The 23,506-nt window shown below is 53.7% G+C and overlaps 7 protein-coding genes across 7 annotated transcripts; 3 read left to right on the top strand and 4 right to left on the bottom strand.

Moving 5' to 3' along the window:
• Positions 1–4,345: 4,345 nt before the first annotated feature.
• Positions 4,346–7,354, bottom strand: CAOG_05370 (hypothetical protein). Its single transcript, XM_004347005.2, has 2 exons — positions 6,595–7,354; positions 4,346–5,260 (listed from the first exon to the last, which is right to left on the bottom strand). The coding sequence occupies exons 1-2, from the start codon at positions 6,947–6,949 to the stop codon at positions 4,536–4,538; spliced, it is 1,080 nt and encodes a 359-aa protein (XP_004347055.1). The 5' UTR covers positions 6,950–7,354; the 3' UTR covers positions 4,346–4,535.
• Positions 7,355–8,797: 1,443 nt separating this feature from the next.
• Positions 8,798–11,147, top strand: CAOG_05369 (hypothetical protein; the record flags this gene model as incomplete). Its single annotated transcript, XM_004347004.1, has 3 exons — positions 8,798–9,203; positions 9,785–10,728; positions 10,884–11,147. The coding sequence occupies 3 exons, from the start codon at positions 8,798–8,800 to the stop codon at positions 11,145–11,147; spliced, it is 1,614 nt and encodes a 537-aa protein (XP_004347054.1).
• Positions 11,148–11,689: 542 nt separating this feature from the next.
• Positions 11,690–16,298, top strand: CAOG_05368 (elongation factor Tu GTP binding domain containing 2). The gene is made up of 9 exons (XM_004347003.2): positions 11,690–11,992; positions 12,163–12,358; positions 12,520–12,868; positions 13,019–14,479; positions 14,662–14,946; positions 15,085–15,398; positions 15,542–15,695; positions 15,797–15,904; positions 16,008–16,298. Exons 1-9 carry the CDS (start codon positions 11,701–11,703, stop codon positions 16,101–16,103), a joined length of 3,255 nt encoding a protein of 1,084 aa, XP_004347053.1. The 5' UTR covers positions 11,690–11,700; the 3' UTR covers positions 16,104–16,298.
• Positions 16,299–16,344: 46 nt separating this feature from the next.
• CAOG_05367 (hypothetical protein) lies at positions 16,345–18,135 on the bottom strand. The gene is made up of 2 exons (XM_004347002.2): positions 17,078–18,135; positions 16,345–16,936 (listed from the first exon to the last, which is right to left on the bottom strand). Exons 1-2 carry the CDS (start codon positions 18,011–18,013, stop codon positions 16,778–16,780), a joined length of 1,095 nt encoding a protein of 364 aa, XP_004347052.1. The 5' UTR covers positions 18,014–18,135; the 3' UTR covers positions 16,345–16,777.
• Positions 18,136–18,317: 182 nt separating this feature from the next.
• CAOG_05366 (hypothetical protein) lies at positions 18,318–19,478 on the bottom strand. Its single transcript, XM_004347001.2, has 4 exons — positions 19,334–19,478; positions 19,072–19,142; positions 18,777–18,864; positions 18,318–18,583 (listed from the first exon to the last, which is right to left on the bottom strand). The coding sequence occupies exons 1-4, from the start codon at positions 19,422–19,424 to the stop codon at positions 18,450–18,452; spliced, it is 384 nt and encodes a 127-aa protein (XP_004347051.1). The 5' UTR covers positions 19,425–19,478; the 3' UTR covers positions 18,318–18,449.
• Positions 19,479–19,519: 41 nt separating this feature from the next.
• On the bottom strand, positions 19,520–20,612 carry CAOG_05365 (hypothetical protein). The gene has a single exon (XM_004347000.2). It carries the CDS (start codon positions 20,603–20,605, stop codon positions 19,946–19,948), a length of 660 nt encoding a protein of 219 aa, XP_004347050.1. The 5' UTR covers positions 20,606–20,612; the 3' UTR covers positions 19,520–19,945.
• A 318-nt stretch (positions 20,613–20,930) lies between these two features.
• CAOG_05364 (hypothetical protein) lies at positions 20,931–23,369 on the top strand. The gene is made up of 6 exons (XM_004346999.2): positions 20,931–21,062; positions 22,088–22,222; positions 22,292–22,378; positions 22,461–22,508; positions 22,636–22,800; positions 22,906–23,369. Exons 1-6 carry the CDS (start codon positions 20,964–20,966, stop codon positions 23,176–23,178), a joined length of 807 nt encoding a protein of 268 aa, XP_004347049.1. The 5' UTR covers positions 20,931–20,963; the 3' UTR covers positions 23,179–23,369.
• Positions 23,370–23,506: the final 137 nt, after the last annotated feature.

The raw sequence follows: 23,506 nt of genomic DNA, 5'->3' as shown, positions 1-23,506 counted from the left end.
CTCGCATGCTTGAGGAGAAGCTCGACCAACGGGGCATTGTGACGGGAGGCGCAGGCAAAGTGCAGGGCAGTCTTGCCGCAATCCGGCTGCTTGCGCCGCTCCTTGGCCACCAGCGAGCGCGAAACTGCCTGCGATGCCACGGCGGCGGACGACGCGTCAGTGCCATTTTTGCTGCCGGTCGCGCTCGACGACGACGACGACGACGACGACGACGACGACACGACCCGTCGCACTTTAAAGCGGCCAACCGTCCCGGAATACTCGTCGTCCGAATCCATTTCCTGCGCGTCCGAGTCGGAATCAGACTCGTCCTCGGACGAAGAGTTTTGCAGCTGTTGCTGCCAGTTGTATCGCCCGGTGTTTGGCTGCAGGCTGGCGACCAGCTTGCGCGTGTCGGGCACCACTTCATCGCCCTGAGCGTCGTCCTTTTCGAGTTCGTCGTCGCTCTCCTCGAAATACTCGTCGTCGCTGTGAGCAACCTTGCCCGCCGCGCGGAGTGCAGCAAGAGCCTGGGCCCGCTGGTATTGGTTGGGGTGGCTGACTTCGATCTGGGCCTTGGTCGCCTGGCGATGCATGGCGCGATCGTCCTTGGACAGGCGATGCACATGCGCGTCCAAGCTGCACTGGACCACCTGGAGGAAGCTCTCAATAAACGCACAAGCCTTGGTGGCGTCGAGGGCGGTGGGCGAGACGATGGGAGCGACAGCAGCAGGCGTTTCGTCCTTTGCCTTGTTGTTGTTGTTGTTGGATTTGGCGTTGTTGTTGTTATTGGAGTTGGCCAAGCTGTCGCCCTTTTTGGCGCCAACTTCGTCTTCGTTTTCTGTCGAGGAATCTGCATCCGTCGCGTCCTCATCTTCACCAGCAGCAGCAGTCGCTCCAACAACACCACCAGCAGCCGCCGCCGACGTTGACGTTGACAATGTTGACGGCTCATCTGGCTCACCGCCGTCCTCGTCCTCGTGCTGCTCGGCCTGCAGCTTTGCCTTCTCGGCAGCGTCACGAGTGGCCTGCTCTTTGGCAACATAGTCTGCGAGCGCTTCGGCACTGAGATTGGCCACCTTCAAGAAGCGCATCAGCGGCGTCAGACCAAACCCATCCGTGTCGTTGGCCACCGCGAGCAGCTGGCTGGCGGGTCGCTGGGCAAGCGCATGCCAGATCAATGCAATGTCGCTCGTGACGGCCTGGTCGACCAGGGAGTGGAGAATGTTGCCGTCGGTGGCATCGCGACCCGTCAGAGCGCAGCCGCGCTCAATCAGACGCACGGCCAGCGCAGTGTTGCCACGAGACAGCGCAGAAATCAAGGGCGTGGCGCCAGCCAGGTTGGCCAGGTTGATGTCCGCACCGGCGTCGAGCAGCGCGGAAGCCGTGTCGGCATCGTTGGCGTTCGGCTCGCTCGCAGCGAGGAGGTGCAGCGCAGAGTTGCCGTTCGAGTCGACGGCGGTGACATCGGCGTTGCGACTGATGAGGAACTTGATTTGGCGAAGCGACGCGTCCGTCTTGGTGTCGAACGTGTGGTGGAGCATTGTCTGGCCAGAGCTGTCCTTGGCGTTGACGTCGACGCCGTCGCGCTGCAGGAGGTAGTCGACAATCTTTGTGTGCCCTTTGAGGCCCGCAATGCCGAGGGGCGTTGTCTTCCACGCGTTCGGCGTGTTGACATCCACCCCAACCCACTCGACCAGCAAGCGCACGCAGTCGATAAAGCCGTACGCCGCCGCATACGACAATGGCGTGTTGTCGGACGTGTCCAGCGCGGTCGGATCCGCGCCGTGGCGCAGCAGCACTTGGACGATGGCTGCGTGGCCATTCTTGAGCGCATGCACGAGCGGGGTGCGCTTCCACTTGTCCTCGGTGTCGACAGCGGCCTTCTGCTGGAGAAGAAACTCGACCATGTCGAGCCGGCCGAGCCGGGCAGCGTACGACAGTGGCGTTTGCTTGTCGCGATCAGCCACGTCGACCTGGGCGCCGCCAGCCACAAGCGCCTTCAGGGTGTCCAGGTTGCTGTACACGGCAAAGTGCATTGCGGACTGCTTGTTCTTGGTCAGGTACGTGCCGTCAAAGCGCGTGGCGCCGGGCGTCGCATTCATGGCCGCAATCAGGATGGGAATGTTGTGCGACGCACCGGCTTTGGCGGCAAGCTCGAGCGGGCGCAGGCCAAAGCGGTCCATGGCAGTCGGGTTGACGTGGTTGGCCAGGATGTACTTGAGCGCGGCCGGCGACGAGGAAACGGCCGCAAAAAAGATGGGCCCGCGCGTGTTGCGGTCCTCGGCGTTGCGCAGGTGCCCAGCCTCCGTGTACAGCGTCTCAAAGTACTTGGTGGAGTACGGATTGAGCGTCGCGAGGTGGATGGGCGTGATTTGGTTGTTCCACGCCGGCTTCTTTTGGATTTGCTGCTGGCGGTACGAGGTGAAGTCTCTGGTGCCGTCCAGCTTGAGCGCCTCGAGGTGGAGGTGGTTGAAGCCCCAGCCACCGTCGCGGAAGGCGCCAGGCACGCTCTTGACGTCCATGAGCCCCTCGATAATGTGCGCGGCAACGCGATGGTTGCCTGCCTCGCAGGCCTCGTAAATGCCAAAGTTGCCGCAGTAGTTGGTAAAGTCCTTCATTTCGAGCGAGACAAGGTCAATAATCTCGGGCGTCGTGTGGGGCGAGCGCAGGATGGTCCGGAAGAAGATGTGCGCGCAGTAGGACGACTGCTGGTTGACAGGGTCGCTGCTGCTCCACATTGCAAAGGCGTTGTTGCCCTGCTTGTTGCCGCGAGCCGCGCCCACCGCGCGCCCATGGTAGTTGCTCATCTCGGACTGCCCACCCGTGTCGTGCTGCGAAAAGAGCTTGTCCGGCTCAACCGTGACGCGCCCGGTCTTGTCGCTGCCGCCGCCATAGTAGCGGTACCGGTTGGGCTTGGGGTGGGTTTTGATGTCTTGGATGAGCATCTTGAGCGCGACGAGGTCGTTGCGCAGCACTGCAGTGACGACGGCATCGCGCAGCACGTCCGCGCTCTGCTGGGTCTCGGGCGACGGGACGTTCGCCACATCGTCCAGCATCTGCTTGAGCAAGTCGTGCGCGCCAAGCTCGGCGATGCGGATGGTCTCCCGCGCCGTGCAGAGTGCGCAGCACGACGTGTCGTACGACATGCGATCGTGCGGGATGGTCGTAAAGCTGGCAGCGTTCGAGGCGCCGGCGATCGCGGCCTGGAGCTTTGGCGGCCTTGTCAAATCGAGCGCGGGCTTGGTTTCAAATTCGGCCAAGCGAGCGTTCAATCCAGCCGCTTGCTTGGCCTTTTTTCCACGTCCAGTGGCAGTGGCTGTGGCGGCGGCGGGTTTGGCACCCTTGCCACCAACAGCACGTCCACGACCAGTCGCGCCTCGACCGCGACCTCCTCCTCTGCCAACCGCGCGACCACGTCCGTCGTTGTTGTCGTCGTCGTCGTCGTCATTGCCATCGTCGGCATCATCATCACCATCATCCTGTTCGTCTGCAGACGCGTCCGAATCTTGCTGCTTTCGGGCTGACTTTCGACCAACAGATGAAGCAGTAGCAGCAGCACGGCCTCGACCACGGCCGCGACCTCGCCCGGCGGCAGTCGACTTGCCGCGTCCTGCAGCCTTGGATGCGCGACTGCCATGCTCGTCATCGTCATCATGATTGTCGTCGCTGCGAGATTCGTCATCCTCGGTGGATTCCGACGCGCGCGCCAGCTTGCTCGGGTGCGACGCAGCAGCCCTCCTCGGCCTGCCCGACGGAGACGCGACAGCAGCAGCAGCAGCAGCAGCAGATTGAGCAGCAGCAGCAGCAGCAGATTGAGCAGCGGTAGCAGCAGAGTCAGAGGTGTGATCGTTGTCCGACTCTGCCTTGCGCTTGCGGCCTCGCGACACCGCGCTCGTTGTCGCTGTCGTCGCTTCCTCGTCGTCGCTCTCGCTGTCCGCTGCAGTCGCCTTCGCAGGCTTGCGTCCACCGCGCTTCGTTGCTGTCAAAACGCAGATCAAAGCCCAAAAAAAGCAATTGTAAAAAAAAAAAATAATAAAAATCAATTCCAAATTCTGCAATTGTTGCAAGCAAAACAAAGGAAAAAAAAAAAAAAAAAAAACCAAAAACAAAAAATCGAATCGCATTGTTGGGATTTTCAATATGCATGTTGAGAGACAAACCTGGTGCAGGAGGAGCAGCAGCAGCAGCAGATGCGGATGCGAGCGCGGGTTTCTTGCGGTCGGCAGCGTCTTCGTCCGACAGCTGGGCTGCAGTGGCCGTTCGACGCACCATGGTGTGAAACGAAAAAAAAAAAAGAAGAAAAAAAAAGAAAAAAAAAAAAAAAAAAAAAAAGAGTGAATCTCAAAACTAAGACAAGGAATGAGTAAAATCAATGTATTTCACAACTGGCTTGGAAAACGCACAGGGGGGGGGGGATAATTAGCGAATAAGAGTACAAGTACAAGGAAAGGAAAAAAAAAACCCCAATAAAACAATCAAAAAACCATGAAGCGGGAAAATCGAAGAAGCGGCAGGTACAGTACACACAGGCGAAAAGAACGAATTGTTCTTGTCTAGTCCGAGACATTGGGAGAGCGGCATGGCGACACGTTGGGCGGAGTGGTCGGCGGCGTCAACATGAAGGCCGACGCTGTCTGCGGGCTCTCGACAAAGCGCTTGAGGAAGTTGAGCGAGGACTCGAACTCGCTGTCTGCCACTGTGCACGAGTAGTCAAGCTCTGCAAGAATGGCCATCTCAAAGTCGCCCAGCTCGCCGACAGTGTAGAACTTGGTCGCGTGCGACCAGTATCGCAGGTCATAGTCGAGGCCAACCGTGCCGACATCGTACAGGTACTTTTCGGCGGTGATGAGCGCGGCCATGAAGAGCTCGTGTGGGTGCTGGAAGAAGGCCGAGCGCGCAAACGGCTGCGGGCCTCCACGCGCCAGCCCAGACTTGGTCATGTTGGCTGCTCGCCGTGCGGCCGCGGTGGTCGATGTCCGCCCGACAGCTGCATCGCCTTGGATTCGGAACATGTAAATGATGGCCACGAGCACGGAGGCGAACGAGACGTTCGACCGCCGCAAAACACCGCGAATAAAGACCGACAGCTCTGGGATTGCCTCGTCTTCAGAGTCCGATGCGACGAGTGGTGGGCTGCTCGGTGGTGACTCCAGCAGCTGCGCTTGCTCGGATGGCTGCTCGTCTTGGTGTTGTTCTGATTCTTCTGCGGCGCGTTTGTGCATCAATGCGGTCGCGTTTCCAGCGTCGATAAAGCTTGCGACAATGTCCGACACGGGGCCTACAACAACACAAAAGCGAAAGAGCATGTTGGTGTGAGTTGATTTGCTCCATGATCTTGATTGTTGTTGTAAGATTCGAAATCAGCACGTTTTTTTTTTTTTTTTTTTTTTTTGTTTTTTTGCCGTTGTTTTGTTTTGATTGTCAAACAAAGAATTTTGTGTTTGTTTTTGTTTGTGTGTGTTTGTTTTTGTTATTGCGAATTTCACTTTTTTTTCACCTTTTTTCACTTTTTTTTTTTCGACTACCGCTCCTCTCAATGTTTCGCAAGCCAAGCCCTATTTGTCTCGCACTTGTTGAACACGAACGTGACTCTCGGACGTTGCTCAACTTCTCCCCTCATCATTGTTCAACAAACAACAAACAACAAACAGCAACCAACCACGTCTGTTGTTCATCAATCACCGTGTTTTTGCCGATAACCCAACACGGTCGATTGTTGATTGCTGATACATAGTTTTTGCAATCTTGATCAACTTTCCCGCGCTTTTTTTTTTTTGTTTATTTTTGATTCGGGATTTTTCGCCGCTGTTTTTTTTTTTTTTTCTTTGTTTCCCCGTCGCTTTCCTCCCTCCATCGCAATACCAAACCCCACACAGAAAAGCACTTTGAAAACTCAGCACAAACGAGATATTGTCGAAAAGTGCACAAAAAGCCAAATAGCCAAATAGCCCAAAAGCCAAAAAGCCAAAAAGGAAAAATATCGGTCGTTCCACGAAAGGAAAATCTGGCCGATGATGCTCCTGATGGAATCAAATCAAAGTCATAGGAAATAAAAACAATAAAAAAAACCTCCATAAAATGAAAAATCGTGCGAGATCGTTGAGCTGAAAGAAAGCAGGAGCAGCATCAGCGTCAAAGGAGGAAGAGGAGGTGGAGGTGGGGGTGGACTTGGAGGGAGAGAGGGAGGGAGAGAGAGAGACGCGACAAGAGAGACAGCGAAGGACGGATGTTCGCATGATTGCATTCTCAGCGCTGTTTCACCTCATGGCTTTTTCTCGTGTGTCCCCATCATGCGTCTCGTCCTGGAACTACACACACACAGGCACCAACACTTGCTAAATACACTCCATTCAACAAGAGATTCAGGTATTGTTGGTTTGGTGATCCAACAGACAATACAAATAAAAAAACCCGCTTCTTTGTCAGCGAGAATGTAAACCTCGTGGAAAATTCACCAAGGAAAGAAAAAAAAAAGGAACAGCAGCAGCAGGGGACAGAGCGAGAGAAGGACACCCAAACACAGAGGGAGAGAGAGGATGGTGGTGGTGGTGGTGGTGGGGGGTGAGGGTTGGGGAGATGGCAAGCGCAGTAGGAGACAGCAAAAAGACTCACCGACAAGGTCGCGGGGCACGGTCAGCGGTTCTTCAATCACCTGCGGTTCGTTGACCTTGCCGAGGAGCATGGACGACGGGCGCCGCCGCAGCTCAAAGCGGAATTCGCTGAGAAAGACGCCCAGCCGCATGAGGATGGCGCGCTGCTGTGCTTGCGAGGTCGCCAGCGACGACGAGGGAGGGGCACATGCGCCACTGAATCGCCGCTCCCGTCGCTGCTGTGCCGAATCGAGCAGTGATGCTGCTCCTGCTGCTGCGGACGGTCGCTGAAGATGCTGCTGCTGCTGCTGTTGCTCGACCATGGTGGCCGCAAAATCGACGAGCTGCTGCTCGCGAGACTGTGTCAGGACGCTCATTGTTGAGAAGGAAAATGACCGAAAGAAAAAAAAAAAAAAGAAAAAAAAAAGTAGGTTCTGCCAAAAAGATTTCAAAAAAAAAAAGGGATTTTGATCTTTTTGAAATGAAAAAAAAAAAAAAAAGGGCGGGATTTGTTTCGTTAACGTCTGTTGCGTTGAGGTCGGACAAAGCCCAGTGAGTGAGAGAGAGAGAGAGAAAGAGAGAGAGAGAGAGAGAGACTTCTTGAGTTTGAAATGCAAACAGCAAGAGACACTTGAAGGGAAGACCGCGACGGAAGACGAGAGGGAAGTGACCGAACGGCGATGTGCGATAGAGGCAGACTAAAAATAATAAGAAGGTGTGAATGGATGACTGGTTTCTTTTGTACGTCCAGCACGAAAATGCAAACGAACGGTAATCGAAAATGAAATAAGACTGAGGCGCAATCGAAATAATAATAATAAAACAAAAGCAGAGCAGAACGAACGAACGAACGAAAGGGGCGCTTCCAGATGTCGAGCCTTCTTGACATCAACCCTTTTCCCCCCCCCTCCCCCGCTCCCCTGCTCTGCTTGCGTGCGTTGAGTGTTGGTTGTCGACTGTGGTGGGTTTGCGGTTTTTGTTTTTTTTGTTTTGTTTGGCTTTTGTTTGCAAAAAGAACTCAAAGATCTGACAGCAGCGGGTTCTTTGAAGACGCGGTTCGTTTCCCACAAAAAATGCCATCCCACCCAGTTCGCAAACAAAACCGCGATTTCAATGGCAAGCTTATTTCCTTTCAAGCGACATTTGCTTGTCTGTGTCACCACAGCGCAGTGCCATCGTTTGCTTCTCTGCGTTTCACACGATTTTATTTTATTTTTTATTATTATTATTTTTTTTTTGTTCGCGTTCTTTTGTGCTCGGCTGTTTCCAAGGTGCGCCATGCCATTGAACATTGCATTGTTCGCACGGCTGGTCGTCACGTCCATGCACCCACTGTGCCGCTGATTCCAGCTCTGCAACCACGTTGTGGCTTGTTCCTACCAAAAATTCTTGAGGTATCGTCCGATCCCGGCGGTTTCAGAAGAGGGGGGTTCGGTCGAACTGGTCCGTTGTTTTTGCGGGTTCTTGTTGGTTTTGTTTTGTTTTTGTACATCCGTCAAACCTGCGCTGCGCCCGACACCTGGCAACAAATCCGCTCTATAAATCCTCACGTCCCAGCTTGCGTGTTTGAGGGAGCGCAGGGCGACGGCAAAGGCAAGAGCGCGGATTTGGGCGGCAACCAGCACCGGTATTTAAAGTCCCATTTCGATTATCAAATCTTTGGATCCCGCCCTCGATACCACGCACGTACAGCAGCAAGGTTATCAGCAACACAGGGGCTGAGGCCGTGCTTTTGTCGACCTTCATGAGCTGCATCGGCCGACAAGCCTCTCCAAACAAAATGGCCGAACCGCAGAACAAAAAAACCTGAGTCATCGATTCTGAAAAATCAAAAACAGCGAGAAGGGGGGCGGGCATTCCGTCCCGCCCTAGGTGGGAGCGGCGACCGGCAGGATAAATGACAGCGATGTCTGTACTGTAGATCTATCCCTTAAATTACACTATTCTCGTTTCATGCCGGGTCTGAGGAGCTTTCTTACCTTCTTTGATTTGTGCGTGTCATTCGGTACGTCACTGCGGAAATGAGGGCAGGATTCCTTGCGCTCTTTCTTTCTCACCAGGAGGCGCATCAACAACTTTGATTTTCTACCATGCTGCTTGCGTTCATCTCCAAGAATTTATGCAGTTTCGTTTCGAGCTTGTTTCAATCGGTGTTGTTTCGCATTTTTTGTTTTCTCGTTTTGTTCTTCGTTTTTTTTTTCTCATTTTCCCTCTTCTCCCTTCAGATGGCCTCCAGTTCCAACTCGGCACACCCCGCAGCTGCAGCGGCTGGCTTATCTCCGTCTGACTCGTCTGCTGCCTCCGAGGAGGACGACTTCTTGAAACGCTTCGAGTCTTTCTCGCTTGCACTGCGCCCTGCCAAGCCTGCGCCTCCGCCGCTCGACCCTGCGGATGTCATGCGCAAGTACGATGAGCTGGCTAAAGCTGTGGCCAACCTCTCACTCAAGGAGGTGAAGACAGATGTCGAGGGCGTCGTCGAGAAGGTCAAGCCGCTTTACACCGCGGTTGGAGTGGTGAACGACTATATCGACTACGCGTTGACCATGTTTCCCACCCTGACCCCGATGTCAGCCCAGTTTTGTCTCGATTCCATTCAGAGACCCGTCAAAACCTACCGCAAGGAGGTTGAAGGTACGAACTCGCGCTTGGCCAAGACATTTTTTTTAACAAAAAAAGAAAAAAAAAAGAAGAAGAAAAAAAGGCGCCAAAAACAGCTGAGAAGTCCAAAAACTAACCTGTTGATTTGCCGCTTCTCCCTCCGTTACAGCCCACCTTAAAGCCCGCCTGGCCGAGTCACTCCAACCAATGATTGCGGCCAAGTTAATGCATCCACATGCAAGCAAGGACCATAAACCAGCCACGTGTGAGCAGGCCGCCGAACCATTTGGGTGCTTTGAGCTCAACCTTGCCGAGCGGCCGACATTTGCAGAGTGTGGCCATGCGAACTCTGAGGCATCTGTGCATCTTGACGTGCACTCGACTCTGAAAACCATCAATTTGAGTCTTGTTTTACCTATCAAAATGCGGGCAGAATGGCCTCATCCTTCGACAACAACAGCTGACGACGCTGCCTCATCTGATACTCCTTCATCCGCTGCTACATCAGACGCTGCTCCGTCGGACGCTGCTGCCGTTCGCGCAGGGAAAGGCAGGCAACCGGCATCTGCTGATCCTTCATCCGCCTCTTCGTCGCCTGCTCCATCTGTTACGAGCCAAAAGAAGGGCAAGCAAGCGCACGACAGGGTCTCCTGCCCCTGCGACTGCCGCTTCGGCACCTGCCATCCGACCGAATTTTGTCATCACAACCATGAACGGACAGCCGCTACTCGTGGTTGAAGTCAAGTGCCCGACGACCCACCGGGTCAAAGGCATGTATGTCTACAAAGGTGGGGATTTGGAGCCCCGCGAAGTGCCGGACAACAACCCCGATCCGGATGCTGTCAAGCACAATACAACCCTCGGGCACCTGCAAGGCCAGCTGTACGACTACCTGCGCTCGTTTCACAAGGACTTGGGCATGGTGCCGTACTTTGGCATCCTCACGACGTACCACGAGTGGGCAGTTTACTGGCTCGCCGACGACATGGAACAACACCTTCAAGACACTCCCTCCTGCACGACCGAGTGCGCGACTGTTTCGGACGTCGGCGAGTTCAAGAAGATCATTCTTGAACTCGAGAGACGAGCAACCGCCACGACAGACGCGCAGTGGCCATCGCTCAAAGATGTTCCCACGTTTGGCGACGTGTACAAACCAGCAACAACTTCAGCGAAGGTGTTTCAACAAGGCGAAGCGACGCGCCGCCTCATCCGCACGCGCGTGTTCAAGTGGAACGATCCCGACCTCGTCAACGTGTTGCAGAACGTCATTTTCAAGGCCTATCACCTGTCGCAACTGCGCTTCCACCCTCATTTCGGTGAAAGCTCCTCGTGCCTACTCTACAGTAACAACCAGCTTACACAGACCAGAACGCATGGCCGCGTTCAGTTGGACTTCAACACCTTCTCCAACAAGGTCGTTCGATCTGGGTACATTTTTGGAGGCCCAAAGCCGACCAACGTTTACTGCTTTGTTGACCTCGGTCGCGGACGTGACGGCCATGCATGGCTTGCGAGCCCGTACACCAAACTGAACCACGGTGTCTGTGTCCTGAAGGTGCGCAATCCGCGCGTCACATCGTCATTGTCCGCAACAGGAGAGGCGGCGCTTTGGCGCGAGATCTGGGGATCCCGCCACAAAAACACGCTAAATGCAAATCCTTTCCTTGCGACCCACAGCGTTAATGATGCCATTTACATGCCATACCTCAGGATGATCATGTCCGGCTTTGCGAGGATGAGGAACGTCGTCCCATTCTGGTTGCAGCCGCGCGTGCAGTTGAACACATGGCTTCGCTTGGCTACCGACACAAAGACGTGCGCTGGCGTCACGTCGGTATCTACCGTATCATGGGCGACGACACGTTGTATGCGGTGCTGATCGACTTGTCCGATGTGGAAAAGGTCTCCGACAAAGCCGAAGCCAGAAAAGGCATGCTCGCGAAACTTGACATTGACGAAAGCCTCTTAGAATAGGCAAACCCGACAAAGCCGATCAAGCCCAAAAAGAATTGAGACAGTTCTTTATTCCTTTGTTGTTGTTGTGTCTACATCATCCCTTTGATGCGTGTGTGTGTGTGTGTGTGTGTGTGTGTTTGAATGAATCCACGAGTGTGTCCGCCACCCAACCTCTTCAACCAATAAACGATTTCCTTCTCAGAAGGCAATACATTCCTTGATTTCACCACCTGCAGCTGGCTCGTAAAGTAGGCCGTTCTTGGGATGCCACTTATCGCATACATTGACGAGACTTGTGTTGCCGATGTGTCAATGCCGCTGAGCAACTGTTACGCTATCAATGCCCACAAAAGGCTTGGCTCAACCCTGAGATGCTGACTCATTATTTGACGTGCAACTCATCTCAGAAACTCTGGTTGTCGGGATTTGTCATTGTGTTCGTCGCGAAACCTCAACCAAAGCTCCGACTCGCATTCAGAATCAGCCACACATCAATCCACTGCCTGTTCGATTTCAAAATCAAAGCAATCCATTACTCCCACTTCTTTTTTGTTTCTCAGTTCTCATTCTCATGGAAGAGTCGCTCTACGACGAGTTCGGCAACTACGTTGGCCCCGAGCTGGACGACGAGGACGATCAGAACGGCGCGCCGACCGGCTTCCAGTACCACGGCGCTGCCTCTGCTGGCACCTCTGGCTACGACGATGGCGACGACGACGACAGCAATGCGCGTGTCATCCAGATGCGCGGCACGGACGTCCGCGGCTGGGAGGAGGACGACGAGGCGGATCAGCAACGACGTCCACGCGACTATCTCGAGACGGACGACGCCGACGCCCCGCAGCCCATGGCCACCGATCGCCGTATGCTACATCCCGCGTTGTTGAAAGCGTCGCAGCCTGGTTGCTGCTTGGGGGGGGGGCACTGAGCTGGGGCGTTTTGCTCGAGCTTTTTTTTTTTTTTTTTTTTTTGCGATCGCTCACTTTTTGGCGCCTTTTTCCTTCTTCTTGTGCTTCTGACGTTCTTCCGACAGCAATCACGACTGCGATCGTGCTGCACGAGGACAAAAAGTACTACCCATCGGCGAGCGAGATCTACGGCCCGGACGTCGAGACGATCGTGCAGGAGGAGGACACGCAGGCGCTCTCTGAGCCCATTGTCGCGCCAATCCGCAAGAAGCAGGTCGTCGTGATGGAGAGCGACCTGCCATTCACGTCCTACAACAAGACGTGCGTTATCGTGTTACAAAGCGGGGGGGGGGAGGAGGAGGAGGAGGCGGCGGATGTGATTTGTGATGGTGGAAAAGACGTGTTCTCATCGTCGTTGTTGTACACTCATCCTCAATCCCCATTCGACTGTGTGCTTTCGACTCGGGTGCGTGCTCCTGCAGGTTTATGGCAGAGCTCGCGTCCAAGCCAGAGTTTGTGCGCAACGTGGCAGTGATTGGCCACCTGCATCACGGCAAGACCACCTTGTTTGACCGCCTGATTGAGCCGACGCACGGCGTTGAATGGAACGACGAGCAGGATGTGCGATACACAGACACGCTTTATCTCGAGCAGCAGCGCGGGTTGAGCATCAAATCCACGCCAATGTCGCTCGTCATGCCAAACAGCAAGGGCAAATCATACCTCCTCCACCTGATTGACACTCCAGGACACGCCAACTTTTACGACGAGGCTGTTGCCGCCATGCGTCTTGCTGACGGTGTTCTTCTCGTCGTCGATGCCGTGGAGGGTGTACGTGACACTGGGCGATTTTGTTGGTTGCTGGTTTGTTCAAACGCGAGCAAGGGGCGTTGAATCTCACTTGTATCCCCTCTCTCTCTCTCTCCCTCTCTCTCTCTCTCTCTCTCTCTCTCTCCCTCTCTTTCGCATCACTCTCCACAGGTCATGCTCCAGACGGAACGGCTTTTGCGACATGCCGTGCAAGAGCGCCTTCCCATCACTCTGTGCGTGAACAAGATTGATCGCCTGGTGCTGGAACTCAAGCTCCCTCCGATGGACGCCTACCACAAGCTCAAGCACACCATCGACGAAGTCAACTCGTTGATCGGCTCGATTGCGCTGCAAACACTCACCGCCGTCCAGCCCGCCTCGCGCAAGGTGGTCGATGGCAACAATGCAGCAGCAGCACCAGCAGCAGCAGCAGCAGCGAGCAAGACGCTTGAGCAACAGATTGGTGAAATGCTCGTTTCGCCTCTGCGTGGCAACGTCATGTTTGCCAGCTCGCGATATGGCGTGCTCTTCACTGTCCAGTCCTTTGCAGATTTGTACGCAAAGTTGCATGGTCAGGGCTTTGATGCCAAGGAGCTGGCCAAGCGACTCTGGGGCAACTCGTTCTACGACCCTGCCACGCGTTCCTTCCACGCCAAATCCCAAAACTCGACCATGCAACGCTCCTTTGTTGCTTTCGTTATGGATCCATTGTACAAATTGTTTGCACAGGTGGTTGGTGACACTGAGACCACCCTTCCTGTCGTCTTGCAGGAGCTTGGTGTGCGTGTTTCCAACACCGAGCTCCGCATGAACGTGCGCCCCTTGCTCAAGATTGCGTGCAGTCGGTTGTTTGGCAAGGCAAGCTGCTTGGTCGACATGTGCATTGCACACATTCCTTCGCCCATCCAGGCTGCCCGCGCTCGCATCCCTCTCATTTACTCTGGCCCGCTCGGCATTGACGAAGACGAAGAGGACGACGGTCATGCTCGCTCCTTTAAGAGTGCATCGTCGCGTGCCCGCGCTGGTGCCAACCACAAGTTTAGCAACGCTGAGCTGGTGCAATCGTTGCTCTCGTGCGACCCCGAGGGCCCGCTCATGATCCAGATCACCAAGCTCATTCTCTCTGAAGACTCGACCACCTTTGACGCGCTCGGTCGTGTATTTAGCGGCACTATCTCTACTGGCCAATCTGTCGAGGTGCTCGGCGATTCGTACTCGCTCGAAGACCCCGAAGACAGCAAAAAGGCCACCGTCAACGGGCTCTTTATCAGCGAAGCACGGTACCGTGTGCCCGTCCAATCTGCGTCCGCCGGCTCCATCGTATTGATCCAAGGCATCGATGCCAGCATTGCCAAGACCGCCACCATCACTGGCCTCAACAACCCACGCGCTCGCATCTTCCGATCGTTGCGGTTTGGCGCCCCGTCCGTGGTGAAGGTCGCCATCGAGCCCGTCAACCCTTCTGAGCTTCCCAAGATGATTGAAGGTCTTCGCAAGGCCAGCAAGAGCTACCCGCAGCTGATTACCCGTGCCGAGGAAAGCGGAGAGCACGTCGTCATTGGTACCGGCGAGCTGTACATGGACTGTGCCCTCCATGACGTCCGCAAGGTGTTTTCCGAGGTTGATTTGAAGGTATGTATGGGAGGTGGTTTTTTTTGGTCGAGGTGTGTCGAGGTGTGTCGAGGTGTGTCGAGGTGTATCGAGGTGTATCGAGGTGTTTGAGGTGTATCGAGGTGTTTGAGGTGTATTGAGGTCTTTGAGGCGGAATGGTCATCCTGACCCGGTCGTCTGCCCCCCTCTTGTCACGCGCTCAGGTTTCCGATCCCGTCGTCAGCTTTGCCGAGACAGTCGTAGAGACATCTTCGATCAAGTGTGTTGCTGAAACCCCCAACAAGAAGAACAAGCTCACAATGATTGCCGAGCCCTTGGATAAGGGCCTTGCCGAGGACATTGAGAGCGAAGTCGTGTCACTGTCAATGACCAAGAAACAGGTTGGCGACTATTTGCAGCACAAGTACAGCTGGGATATTCTAGCAGCTCGTTCCGTCTGGGCCTTTGGTCCCGACCAAAACGGGCCGAACGTTTTGCTGGATGATACGGTGAGACTTTTTTTTTTTCTTTTGTCCCCCATTGGTCGAGTCATCTGGACTCTCATTGTCATTGTTAATTCATGCCCCCACTGACGGTACTGCTCTTTTGCTTCACTGTTTTTTTTGACTCACTTGCTTTACGAGTAGCTGCCGTCTGAGGTCGACAAAAAGCTGCTGGGCACCATTCGTGACTCGGTTGTTCAAGGTTTCCAATGGGGCGCCCGCGAGGGCCCGCTCTGTGACGAACCCATCCGCGGTGTAAAGTTCCGCGTGCTGGATGCGACCATTGCTCACGACGCGCCTTCTCGAGGTGGTGGCTTTGTCATCCCGACTGCACGCCGCGTCACCTACTCGTCTTTCCTTCTCGCCACTCCTCGTCTCCTTGAGCCTCACTTCCTGGTCGAGATTCAAGCACCGGCCGACTGCGTCTCTGCCATCTACACTGTTCTCGCTCGTCGAAGGTGAGAGCGCGGAGCAGTGGTTTTTTTTCTTTGCTTTTGGTGGCTTTTGGCGGCTTGGTTGTCTTGGTTTCGTTTCCTTTGGGACCTCTTTCTGCTTGTTGTCTTGTTTTTTGGCTCACTTTTATGGAATTCAACCCTGTCAGAGGCCATCTCACGTCCGAGACACCCAAGGCTGGCTCCCCGCTGTACACGCTCAAGGGCTACTTGCCTGTGATGGACTCGTTTGGTTTTGAGACCGATCTGCGCATCCACACCCAAGGCCAGGCCTTCTGCATGACTACGTTTGACCACTGGCAGGTAAGTCGAATGCAACTTGTCGCTAACACATCTCGAGTCCTTGTTGGTTGTTGGGAGTTCTCAACTCAACGACCCTCCCCCCCTTTATTCTTGGTTTGTAGGTCGTTCCTGGCGATCCGCTGGACAAGAGCATTTATCTTAAGCCACTCGAACCACAGCCCGCTGCTCATCTCGCGCGTGAATACATGGTCAAGACACGCAGGCGCAAGGTGTGTTTGTTTTCTGTTGGGTTCCTTGGATTGGCTTGGGTTCTCGTCTGTACTGACTTTGTGGTTTGTGTTTATTATTGCCTTGTCCACCCCCCCCCCATAGGGTCTGAGTGATGATGTTAGCATTACCAAGTATTTCGACGATCCGCTGTTGCTCGAGCTTGCGCGGCAAGATTTGGGTCTGAATTTGCCGTTCTAAGCGATCGATTCTTCGTTTTTCCATGTGTGCCCGATGTAGTTGGCAATTCTATCCGCGTTTTAGGATTTGTTTTGCTTCTCGCTTTCACCTGCAACATTGCATCCATTTTCGTCATGATGGTTTTCGAGCTGAACCTGTCAGAAACTGAACTACGGGGTTTTTTTTTTAACTAGAATTACACGATGAGCGCACGAGTTACATCACAAAGGAAGAAAAATAACCAGTTGCGCGTGTTAACTAAGTGAGGGTTGGGGAGGCTGTGGTACGCCGGGAATGTTGGTGGGTGGGTTTTGCGATTTTGAAGCGGGGAACTTGCCGAGTCACGCATCGCAGCAAAAAAAAAAAAAAAAAAAACAATCGTTCGTTGCAAAGGATCGAGGTCTCGCTCTACGAGGAAGGCATACACAGCATCACTGGTTGTAGAAATGCCCCCCTCGCTGAGTGATTCCAGAGCGATCGCTGAGCACACACTCGACGTTTGCAGCAGATGGTGGATGCTGGTAAGGCGCCGCAGTCGGTTTGTTCCGCGTATTGTCTCGTGTTATGGGTTTGAGTGAAGCGCTTGTCGTCGTCGTCGTCGTCGTGGTGGTGGTGGTGGTGGTGGTGGTGGTGGTGGTGATTGTTCGATACGAAGACGACTTTGAGGCAATAGCGTCCAAACAAACGCAGAAGGCTCACGAGATGAGGCACGAGCTCGGCTGCTCTGATGCTACCAGTTTGCCAATAATGTACTTTTTCCACAGCTTTTGGGAATGGCCGTCGTGAAAGTCGAAATCGACGGTTGCATCTTGGCCGGCGTGGCGCAGAATGGCGTTCGCGCCAGCCGGGTGGAACTGTTGGATTCAAAAGCAACATGCAGCGAGTGAGTGCGAGGTATGAATAACAAACCAATGCCTGGGAGTCATTCACAGCTCAATACGCAATGGTTCCAGTGTACTGAGTCAATAGGGCAAGAGCGACAAAGCGTAACAGACCTTCAAGAAATCGGTCACGTCGTAGACCACACCTCGGACAACAAGCCAACACGACTCGCGCGAGTTGTGCTGTGCGACTTGATCTCGGGTATACCTGCCATCTGGAGTGCGCCCCCAGATTTCGATCGGAGCCAGCGGTTGCAGAGGCGGATTGTTGGCCGATGAGGTCGCAGGCGTGCTTGGTGCGTGATGACTTGTCGCCAGAAGAGTCTGCGATAATGGCTGTGACAATGCTCCCACATCACGGCTCGCTCCACCGGTGGTGGCTGCGGCTGCAGCTGCGGCTGCGAGAGGCGGCGAACTTGGCGGCGGGGACGGCGTTTGGGTCGCGACGCTGACCGACCGCCGCGGCGGATGAGCGTGCTGGCTCGCCCTCCTCACCAGAGCACCAGCATCAGCAGCATCATCTGTAGTAGTAGTAACAGTGGTTGTAGCACTGGCAGTCGTCGTCCAGTTGAATGCAGTCCCATTGACTGGAGCTGCTGCTGGGCTCGTGCCCGTCCTGCCTCGACCACCACTCTGCGCAGCCGGGGCTCCTCCTGGCGTCAATGCGAGTGCTGGCGGCTGGTAGCTCAGATCGCTTCTGCTCCGTGCGACGCGTGGACTCGGATCGAGCGAGAGTGTCGACGCAGCAGCAGCAGCAGACGGTCGTCGCTCGCCAGCCGCTGCAGAGTGACCTGCGCTGGGACTGGACGACGCTGCACTGACGCTGATGCCGCTGCTGCTGCTGCTGCTGATGCTGGCGGATGAGCCGCTGCGTGGTGGGTGGTGCGCGCTGAACGAGAGCGGATGCGGCGACGGCTCACCTGCACCAGCACCACTCACAAGGACGCCCGCACCACCCGTCTCGACAGCAAGAAGATGCAGCGAGCGTGCTGGTGGTGGATGGGATGGCGAGGACGACGACGACGGGAGAAGGAGCACGTCGTCGCCCATCGCGCTATTGTGCAAAGAGAGAGAGAGAGAGAGAGAGAGTGTGTGTGTGTGTGTGTGTGCGTCTGAGAATAGAGATAAATAAATAAACAATGACTGAGAAATGTGAAAACAAGAATAGAAACAAACCACAAAAAAAAAAAAAAAAAGTGAGCATTGCAGTGAAATGATCGGAAACATGAGCGTGTCAACGGTTTGTGCTGTACTGGCCTTGGAGCCCTTGGAAGGAAGATCAGGCGACACGGAGCATGCAGTGTGCAGGGCGAATGGACATGTAGCTCGGAACATTGCGCTGGAATGGGTTGGCTAATGGCAAACTACGTTTCATTGAACAATTGTATTTGGATTGGGGAAGAAGTACAAGCTGCCATGTCGCGGCATCCAAATCACAAAAGCCGCCAACGCGCATGACAAAGAGGAAGGGGGGGGCATTCTTGGTTTAGAATGGCCGCGGTGCAGACGAGCAGGGAGAGGGACCTTGCGGGGCGGGCGATGGCGTCGCGTTCTTGTCGCCATTCTTGCACTTGACTGGCGGGTTTGTGTCAAGTTGCGTGGTGTCTCGAATGCGAAGTTCTAGCAAACACACACACATACACAATGGGGGGGGGCAGATTGTCAGCGAGGCGATTCAACCTCATCAGAGGACTGTAGCGAAAAACGCATGCCTCGCGTAACCCACACATTGAATCAACACCCAGCGGCAGCAGCAGCAGCAGCAGCAAAACAATACACAGCATCAACAGTAGTTTGGAAGGCACAACGTTACCGAATGTCTGATCCTTTTGCTCGCGCTTGGCACCTTGCACAACATACTTGTCCAGAAACAGCGCCGTGTCGGTCGCCATTTTGATGCTCTGCCCGGAAATAACAGACCGCCATCGAGTGAGCGACAAGCAGTGTGATTCTGGAGCTGCTTCTTCGACCTCTTCATTGCTCAGAGTTTCTCAGTTTCTCAGTTTCTCAGCTCTTTTTCCCTTCCCGTCCCCGTTTCTTTCGCGAGCTCTTTTTTTTATTTTGCTTATATATTCTACCCCTCTCTCCTATTCTGACTGCGAACTTACAGCAGTGATGGCTGCCGGGTCGACTTCGTTTTTGCGACTGGCAAACTCGCTCCGGATGCGCTTCTTGGCCTCTACCAACACGACAAAACCCGCCAGAGTCACGTTAGCCAAGGCATGTCGTCTTCAATGATGGAGGAGGGGGGGGGGTCGTGGCTGTGGTTCGTCTTGTCAAAGCATGTGTGCTGAGCTCCGACGCCAGTCCAGTCCCCAAGTCCCCCAAGTCCCCAAGCCAAAGCCAAAGCCCCGAGGACAAGATACGCACCAGTCAATGCAACTTTGTCGCCGGTGAAGCAGCGCTCGGACGCGCGGACGACTGTTCGGAAGGCACCCAATGCTGCTGCTCGCTGAGCCATGATTGAATGGTAAGGCAAACTGGGACTGGTACCTTGAATAAAATCCAATGTAGAGTAGATCTAACATTGTGTGGTGGATTGAATCGGGGGAGGGGTTTGTTGGAGTGGATGTTGCATTAAATACAATGGAGCGCAACAGAAACTGGGGACAACACCCACTTCACTGAAACTGAACCAAACTGATACATGTATCCTGAGAATGCTTTCTCGCGGTTCTGCTCCAAAGAAGAGACAAATCCCAATGGAAGCATCATGGCGAGAAGAGCGCATCCCTGGCTGAAAAAAGAAACAAAAAACCATGAAACCGTCAGGCACAAGCAGGGCGAAAAACTCAAAAGCGAAAGAAACAAACAGGAAGCGAACAGGAAGCGAACAGAGACGCCGGGTGCTGAACAGCATCACAGCAGAGTCTCATGATGAGGGGCAGCATTCAACTCCCCTGAGGTATGAGCATCGAGAAGCTGAAAACAATGCTTGCTTTGCGCATCTCCCACAGGAGCAAAAAAAGTCTCATGTTTTGTTCAATTCTCGAGCGCCCCGGCCGCGCGCAGGACTTGGGCAATCTCGGCGGCATGCCTGCGTGAGAGTGCGATGGCGAGGGGCGTTCTGCCTTCCTTGTCCTTCTCGTTGAGCTTTGCGCCCGCTGCGATGAGCACCTTGACCGACTCGAGCTGCTCCTGCTCGACGGCGCCGTGCAGCGGAGTGCACTTTGGCGGGACTTCGAGGTCTTCTGCGCACTCTGCCTTGAACTCTGGGGCATCGACGTTCGCGCCGCGCTGGATGAGGTAGGCCATGATCTCGGTGCGCCCGTACTCTGCGGCGACAAAGAGCGGCCCGACCGTGTCCGGGTTGTCCTCGGGCCGCTGGAGTGGCGCGTTGCCCTTCTCAATCATGCACTTGACGACCTTGAGGTTGCTGGCGACGAGGTCTGGCCGCCCGTCGTCAAAGCGCTGGATCATTGTCAGCAGCGGCGTGTCGCCATAGTCGTCCATTGCAACACAATCTGCGCCGTTCTCGACGAGCACTTCGATGGCATCGACGTCGAGATACGTGTCGCACTTGCACAGCCGCATGAGCGGTGTCTTGCCCCGCGCGGCGTTGATCCAGCCAGTCCCCTCGGCGGCAATCCGCTCGCGGAACTTGGTTGCTTCCGACAGCGATTCCGAGGACCAGAAGCTCATTTTGGTGTCAAAATGACGAGTGAGTGGCCAAACTTGAACTTGGGCGAGAGATGAAGACTTCCTAAAATGTACCCCCAGAGATCTACAATGCCAGATTCAGCCTAGAAACAAATCCGTGCTTTTGGCAGCAATGCTTGGATTTCATGTTGAAGTTGAATCAGTATCGGCATGTCATGTCGGTCGAGCAGCAAGCACACAAATGCAGCTCATGCAATTCAATTCAATGGGTGCTCCCTCACTCAAACTCAATCTCTCAGATTCACTCTCAATCCACTGTAGCCTCAACTCCTTTTCATTTTTTTATTTTATTTTCAGTCTTTGTTCTTCTTCTTATTCTTCATACACATACACACACACAATGCCAGAGTGGCAGAAGACCGCCGAGTGGCCGCTGGCCTCGTTTTCCACGATGGTTGCTCTGATGGGCGGCTATGTCGTTGTGATCAAAGGACTCCAGGTACGACTCTCTCCCTCCCGCATCATCCAATCTCTTTCCCCCTTCCTTCCTTTCATACAATCTCCCCCCTCCCTCCCCCCATACAATGTCCTTTCCATACAGAATATCAACTGTCAACATTTTGTCTCGTGGTTTTTGTATTATTTTTTTTTATTTTTTATTTTTATTTTTTTTATTTTTTATTTTTGCCGCTCTTTTTGTTCCGTTTCACTTTTGCTTTTCATCCTCCTTCCCTTCGTTCCCCTCTCTTCTCTTCCCTTCCCCTTCTCTCTCTCTCTCCTTCCCTTCCCTTCCCTTCCCTTCCCTTCGCTTTCTCTTCCTTTCAATCATGCTCGCTTTTCATCACGTTGGACGCACATGCCAAAAAATTCCGTAATCGGCTGATTTTTTGCTTTTTTTTTGCCCCAACAAAAAAAAAAAAAAAAAAAAAAAATCAAAAAAAAAATCGTAAAATCATACAAAAATACATTCAACAGTTATCCAATGTTGGACGACAGAAAAGGCAGATTCATGCAATGTGATGTGTCGCTGTTCGGCATCATTTCACAAGTGAATGTTGCATTCGAGAGAGAGAGAGAGAAAGAGAAAGAAAGAGAGTCCAACGGGAAATGGATAGCAAAAGCCGGCCATTTTGAGCATCCGTCCACATGTGTCTGTCTGTCTCTGCGTTTGATGATTCATGTGCGTTGGGTCATTCAGCACTTCTGCCCCCACCACTGCTCATTGCGAAGCAGATTGAAATCGCATGTACATTCAAACGGGAGCGAACGAGCGAACGAGCAGCATTGGAGTCAGATTGAAAGCATTGAGCTTTTATTTACCACGCAATGCGCTCTCACTGTGAATGGAAGGGGGTGAACGTGATTTGGTGATTTTGGGATTGGACAAGACATGGCTTGAAGGCGTCTCACTCGAACTCGCTGTAATCATTTTGGGGGTGTGTGTTGGGGGAGAGAGAGAGAGAGAGAGAGAGAGAGAGGAAACGAGGCGGATCAATAAACTCACACTGTTGCTCACTTGTGTAGGCGTTCATGAAAAACCGCGAGGCACTCCGCTGCACAATGGCGGGCCACGTCCACAACGTCATCATGACCGCGCTGTCTGCCTACGTCTTCTTTGGCATGGGCTACGACGTCATCCAGAACTGGAAGGAGAACAACGTGAGTACCCTTGTTTGTTGAATCTTTGGCCTTGTTGTTTCACTCACTCACTCACTCAACATGCAACAGTTCGATCCCTCGCTCGCTGTCTGCGACCCCGAGCTCAAGCTCAGCAAGAACGCCGACTACTGGTTCTGGATTTTCTACGTGTCCAAGGTGAGTTTTGGACCTCTTTACTCTTTGGTGTTGTGTTCTTGAACTGGAACACAAACACTCATCCTTCCCCCTCAACAACTAGTTCTACGAGTACATTGACACCATTCTCCTCGTCCTGCGCAAGAAGCCTGTATGTATTTTCATCACTTTTTTTTTTTTTTTTTTTTTTTTTATTTTGTTGTTGTTGTTTTTTGGGATTTGTTCTCGCATTTCCGTGTCTGACACCTTCCTTTTTTTTTTCTCTTGGTCCTGCACAGGTCATCTTCCTCCACGCCTACCACCACTTTATCACCGCTTCCATCGTCTGGGCTGCTTGGATTTTCCCCGGTGCCTCCAACTGGGTTGGCCCCATCACCAACGCGTTCGTCCACATCTGGATGTACGCTTACTACATGGCTGCCGATTTCGGTCTTAGCCGCAAGGTAACGCGAGCTAGAATAACGAGTTTTTGCCAATCTTGAAAGTGCAAGTTCCTGACGCCCGTTTGTGTATTTTGTTTGTATTGTCGCTTTTCATCCATCCTCCAGTGGGGTGCCTACATTACCAAGATCCAGCTCACCCAGTTCATGGGCTGCATTGCTCTGTGGGCCTGCGTTGGTCTCGCCATGATTCCCGACAACTCGTGCAAGACCCCCGCCGAATCCTTCTCATGGCTCTGCCTCCAGTACGTCATCTTCTTGTACCTCTTCCGCCGCTTTGACAGCAAGCGCAACGGCAAGAAGCCTGCTGCCGCGACCGCCACCAAGTCCGTCGCTGCCTCGGCCGCCGGCAACGAAGTCGAGGACAAGAAGCGCGAATAACAAAAGAGACGCCGCTGCTTTGCGCCACGCCACGCTACTGTTACTCAATTTTGTTGTTTGAACGTTATCATTTGTTGATCCGAGCAACGAAGGCCTGTTGGTGATGAAGGTTGCCCGCGCGCTTCTCTTGCTCTTTGTATTCCTGAGTATTGTTGATGTTGAGATTTTATCCAAGCCAGAATGTTTGAATTCACAGCGGGAATTTTTTTTGGTTTTTTTTTTTTTTTTTTTTTTTTGGGATTGGCATCCACCCTTCACACCTCTGTACCTCTGTAGGTCCTCTGAAACGACCGAGAAATTCGTTGACATCAATACTTTTTTTTAATGC

This window comes from Capsaspora owczarzaki (assembly GCF_000151315.2).
Source record: "Capsaspora owczarzaki ATCC 30864 unplaced genomic scaffold supercont2.8, whole genome shotgun sequence".
NCBI lineage: Eukaryota > Filasterea > Ministeriida > Capsasporidae > Capsaspora > Capsaspora owczarzaki.
The sequence above is the reverse complement of the archived record's forward strand: the minus strand, read 5'-3'. Positions and strand labels throughout refer to the sequence as shown.

Excerpts from the sequence above, each read along its gene's own strand:
- CAOG_05370 (XM_004347005.2), bottom strand. The coding sequence starts at position 6,949 with ATGAGCGTCCTGACACAGTCTCGCGAGCAGCAGCTCGTCGATTTTGCG. Across the intron at positions 5,261-6,594 it reads CGTGCCCCGCGACCTTGTCG|GCCCCGTGTCGGACATTGTC; the intron begins GTGAGTCTTTTT and ends GTGTTGTTGTAG.
- CAOG_05365 (XM_004347000.2), bottom strand. The coding sequence starts at position 20,605 with ATGAGCTTCTGGTCCTCGGAATCGCTGTCGGAAGCAACCAAGTTCCGC.
- CAOG_05368 (XM_004347003.2), top strand. The coding sequence starts at position 11,701 with ATGGAAGAGTCGCTCTACGACGAGTTCGGCAACTACGTTGGCCCCGAG. Across the intron at positions 12,869-13,018 it reads TCGTCGATGCCGTGGAGGGT|GTCATGCTCCAGACGGAACG; the intron begins GTACGTGACACT and ends CACTCTCCACAG. Across the intron at positions 14,947-15,084 it reads ACGTTTTGCTGGATGATACG|CTGCCGTCTGAGGTCGACAA; the intron begins GTGAGACTTTTT and ends CTTTACGAGTAG.
- CAOG_05366 (XM_004347001.2), bottom strand. The coding sequence starts at position 19,424 with ATGGCTCAGCGAGCAGCAGCATTGGGTGCCTTCCGAACAGTCGTCCGC. Across the intron at positions 19,143-19,333 it reads CGACAAAGTTGCATTGACTG|AGGCCAAGAAGCGCATCCGG; the intron begins GTGCGTATCTTG and ends TCGTGTTGGTAG. Across the intron at positions 18,584-18,776 it reads GCAAAAGGATCAGACATTCG|AACTTCGCATTCGAGACACC; the intron begins GTAACGTTGTGC and ends TGTGTTTGCTAG.
- CAOG_05367 (XM_004347002.2), bottom strand. The coding sequence starts at position 18,013 with ATGGGCGACGACGTGCTCCTTCTCCCGTCGTCGTCGTCCTCGCCATCC. Across the intron at positions 16,937-17,077 it reads ACGTGACCGATTTCTTGAAG|TTCCACCCGGCTGGCGCGAA; the intron begins GTCTGTTACGCT and ends TGAATCCAACAG.
- CAOG_05364 (XM_004346999.2), top strand. The coding sequence starts at position 20,964 with ATGCCAGAGTGGCAGAAGACCGCCGAGTGGCCGCTGGCCTCGTTTTCC. Across the intron at positions 22,379-22,460 it reads GGATTTTCTACGTGTCCAAG|TTCTACGAGTACATTGACAC; the intron begins GTGAGTTTTGGA and ends CTCAACAACTAG. Across the intron at positions 22,509-22,635 it reads TCGTCCTGCGCAAGAAGCCT|GTCATCTTCCTCCACGCCTA; the intron begins GTATGTATTTTC and ends GGTCCTGCACAG.